General features: G+C 39.5%; 1 protein-coding gene across 1 annotated transcript; it reads right to left on the bottom strand.

Annotated features, from left to right (window-relative positions):
• Positions 1-859: 859 nt before the first annotated feature.
• On the bottom strand, positions 860-2,509 carry org (oogenesis-related gene). Its single transcript, XM_053513764.1, has 6 exons — positions 2,427-2,509; positions 2,187-2,267; positions 1,863-2,067; positions 1,513-1,673; positions 1,218-1,328; positions 860-1,075 (listed from the first exon to the last, which is right to left on the bottom strand). The coding sequence occupies exons 1-6, from the start codon at positions 2,478-2,480 to the stop codon at positions 1,052-1,054; spliced, it is 636 nt and encodes a 211-aa protein (XP_053369739.1). The 5' UTR covers positions 2,481-2,509; the 3' UTR covers positions 860-1,051.
• Between the last annotated feature and the right edge of the window lie 714 nt (positions 2,510-3,223).

The following is a 3,223-nucleotide window of genomic DNA, read 5'->3' as shown; positions in this document are numbered from 1 at the left end:
TTCAACTTAAACTTCCCACCAAGGCAACACCCCCCCACACACACACGGGGAAAAAAAAGCCCCTTTGACTCACTTCCTATTATTAAGAAACACTGGACAGTGTTTAACCCTAAATGTCAGCAAATGACAACTGCTGATAGAATCAAGAGGAAACACAAACAAGAGGTCTCAGCTTTACATGAGCTGTACTGTATATACAAACACTTCACATCAAGACAAATGTGTTAATGTTTAACTACTGCACAAAAGGTCTGAGCAAATCCAAGTACATGAATACAGTTCTGTTAACAGGAGACGACCTGGGTGGTCTACTTAATAAGAGATGCTGTAACTAAAACCCAGATCTGAGTTTAGTCTAATGAGAATTACACACCAACACAAAGTTGATCATGGTCTTGCTCTCAAGTAAGTCCCCAGATTAGAGCTCCCTCTGCTGGCATGAAGACAACATGACCTTGTATTGCACCAATTTTGACTAGACCCACTGATGTTTGGTGGGACACTGAACCTGGATGCTTCCTGCCAAGTCAAGCAAAACCACTTTCAAATAGATCTGCTTTTATTGATTCCTTGTAGAGTTGCTCAAGGTTTTGTCCTGCTGATGGATTCCACATTGAGAATGAGACTAGGGGTACATGGTATTGGAGGTGGGCTACTTTTCTGTTGCCCACGGTGTACCACTTAATAGTAGATGCACATTAAGCCGTCAATAGCATGTAATCAGCACTAAACTATTTTTATTCTATACATTTCTAATAAAAAACAAAAAAAAACTCCTACTTATTGGGGGTGGGGAAAATCAGGTAAAAGTACTATATGCAAATGCATTTATTTAAACACCTGCTGTGTCCCAGTGAAGTTAGATTAAACATAATTTATTTTTGAAAAATCAATACAAGACACTGAATAAGTACAAAAACAGACCATCCGTTGAGCCAGGAGGCCCTCGGCAAGACAAAAAGCCCAAGTGACCAGGAAGACACCGGGCAGTTAGTTACTTACAAGAAAACCATTACTTTTATAAATACATGCAAGACATTCCACACTACCATCACTTCGCCTCAGTGGCAGTTTCCTAAAATATGAAAAAACAAGGTGATTAGATTCAACTAGAGCATTCCATTACACACATTCAAACTTTTTTTTTCTTTTTTTTTTTTTAAGTACTAAAGCAAATCCAAATTATGGAATCTGAAATTGAGGTGGTGGTGGTTAACCTGTACAGTCTCCAAATCCTGGATCACGACAACACCTTTCTCCACTTCGATATCGCTCTCAGTATCATTGTGTGTCCGATACTCCTCACTATCGGTCTCCACTGCACTGGGCTGCGGGGGCAAATTTTTAAAAATAAAAATAGGCATTAAACCCCTCCATTATGCATTTAACCCCCCCGACCCAAGAGCATTCTACTTTATGTACCAAAATTTATGCTTCACTGTAAATCTTTGCTAACCCACATCTGATCACACCTGACTTCTTGATCACACTAAAGGCTAGAAATGCACGTACTTCGTAGTCAGGATCAGCAGACGGGTCCTCATCATTCAGCTCCTGGTTGAGCGCCTCCACCCATGACTGCTGCTCCAGCTCATCATCATCATCCTCATCCATATCATCCTGCTTCCTTTTACTGCCTTTCCCACAGGGCTTAGTGGGGGAACAGCGCACATCTAAAAGGCACAAAAAAAAAAATAAATAAAACACTAGTTCTAAAAATTACAATAAAAGAAAGCAAATTTCCAGGACCATATGAACATGAAGGTCTACAACACTTACACACCATGTCTTACTACAAGCATAGCACAAAATTGTAACTCCACTGCTGCAGTTGGCAACAAGTCAGAAAACCTGAAGCACACCTGGGGAGACGGAGCAGCCGATGCTGGTGCACACCGGGTACCCGAGAGCACTCTGGAGCTGCCGGGGCAGGATGGCAAGCAGCAAACGTGTGGGTCGGCCTAGACGCTTCCGTCCCGATCGACACTGCCGTGCACTGGGAGAACTTTGTTTTTCAGACGGATTGGAAAAGCCAAAGAACCACCACACAGCCCGAAAACCATGCACCTGAAAAAGAGCAGGTAATGATCACCCCTCAGCTTCTCAGAGTGGAAAGGATGGTTATAGAAGACTATAAACAATCAGACCAACAGGTGACTACTAGAAACATCTGCTGGCAGAATTACCACAAGACGGATTGGCCAGAACTGTGAAATTCGACAGAAGACTGATGCGAGCACACCCTCTCTCTTCACCACAGCTTTACCCTGTCAGAGGACATCAACACACACACACACACACACACACACACACACACACACATTAACTTCAGACAGCCTTCAACAACACACCATGCAGTTTTAACCCAACTGCTGCAAAGTTATAAACTTCTTGAAAGTAGAACTAACACACACACACACACTTGCCTTTTGGCCCTCACTGCTGTCAGCTTCAACGGTGTGGCTACACTCAGAAGTCATACTGCTGCTACACGTGGATAAACTAACTCTACACACGCACACGTGTAGCGCCTTACATGTAGTCTTAAGTCAGAAGCGCCCAGCCAATCAGAACCCAGCACCGCGCTCTGTGTAATCACAGCCGCTAATTAATCACGTGACCAAGACCAATAAAAGACCCCACACACTGTGCACTGTTCAAAATGTCCACGACCTTTCTAGCAGAATTATTATAATATATTGTTATGTTACATTTATGTATATTATATTTATATATTATATATAAATAAAATTAATACAAATAATATATACATATTATTTGTATTTTTTAATTATTACTATTATTATGTATTTATTTATTTATTACCTTTTTTATTTATTATGTTTTCATAGCAGATTTTTTTATTTTCATATTGTAAATTAAACGATATTTAATACAAAACTAAAGTATACAAGACTCATAACTACTATACAAGTCTCTTGTGTACGCGCTTGATGTGTACACAAAATAAATAAGGGGATTTTTTTAAAATGCAAAAGTTGTTAAGATATTGCAACCTGAATTTGACATGGTTACGGACACTATATATAAAATCTTCTCTCCAAAACAGCTAAAGTTAACAACTTAATTTTTTAGGAAAGGAAGATTGCTCAACTCTATGTTGCATAAACTTTTTTTGACACACATTTTCTTGTAATTTATGTACAACATTAATAAAACCAACACCGATACTGTTTTGGATGTGTATATAAATATAAAATAT

Source organism: Clarias gariepinus, chromosome 15 (genome assembly GCF_024256425.1).
Source record: "Clarias gariepinus isolate MV-2021 ecotype Netherlands chromosome 15, CGAR_prim_01v2, whole genome shotgun sequence".
In the NCBI taxonomy this organism is placed as follows: Eukaryota; Metazoa; Chordata; class Actinopteri; order Siluriformes; family Clariidae; genus Clarias; species Clarias gariepinus.
Note: the sequence above shows the minus strand (reverse complement) of the source record. Positions and strands in the feature narration are given on the sequence as shown.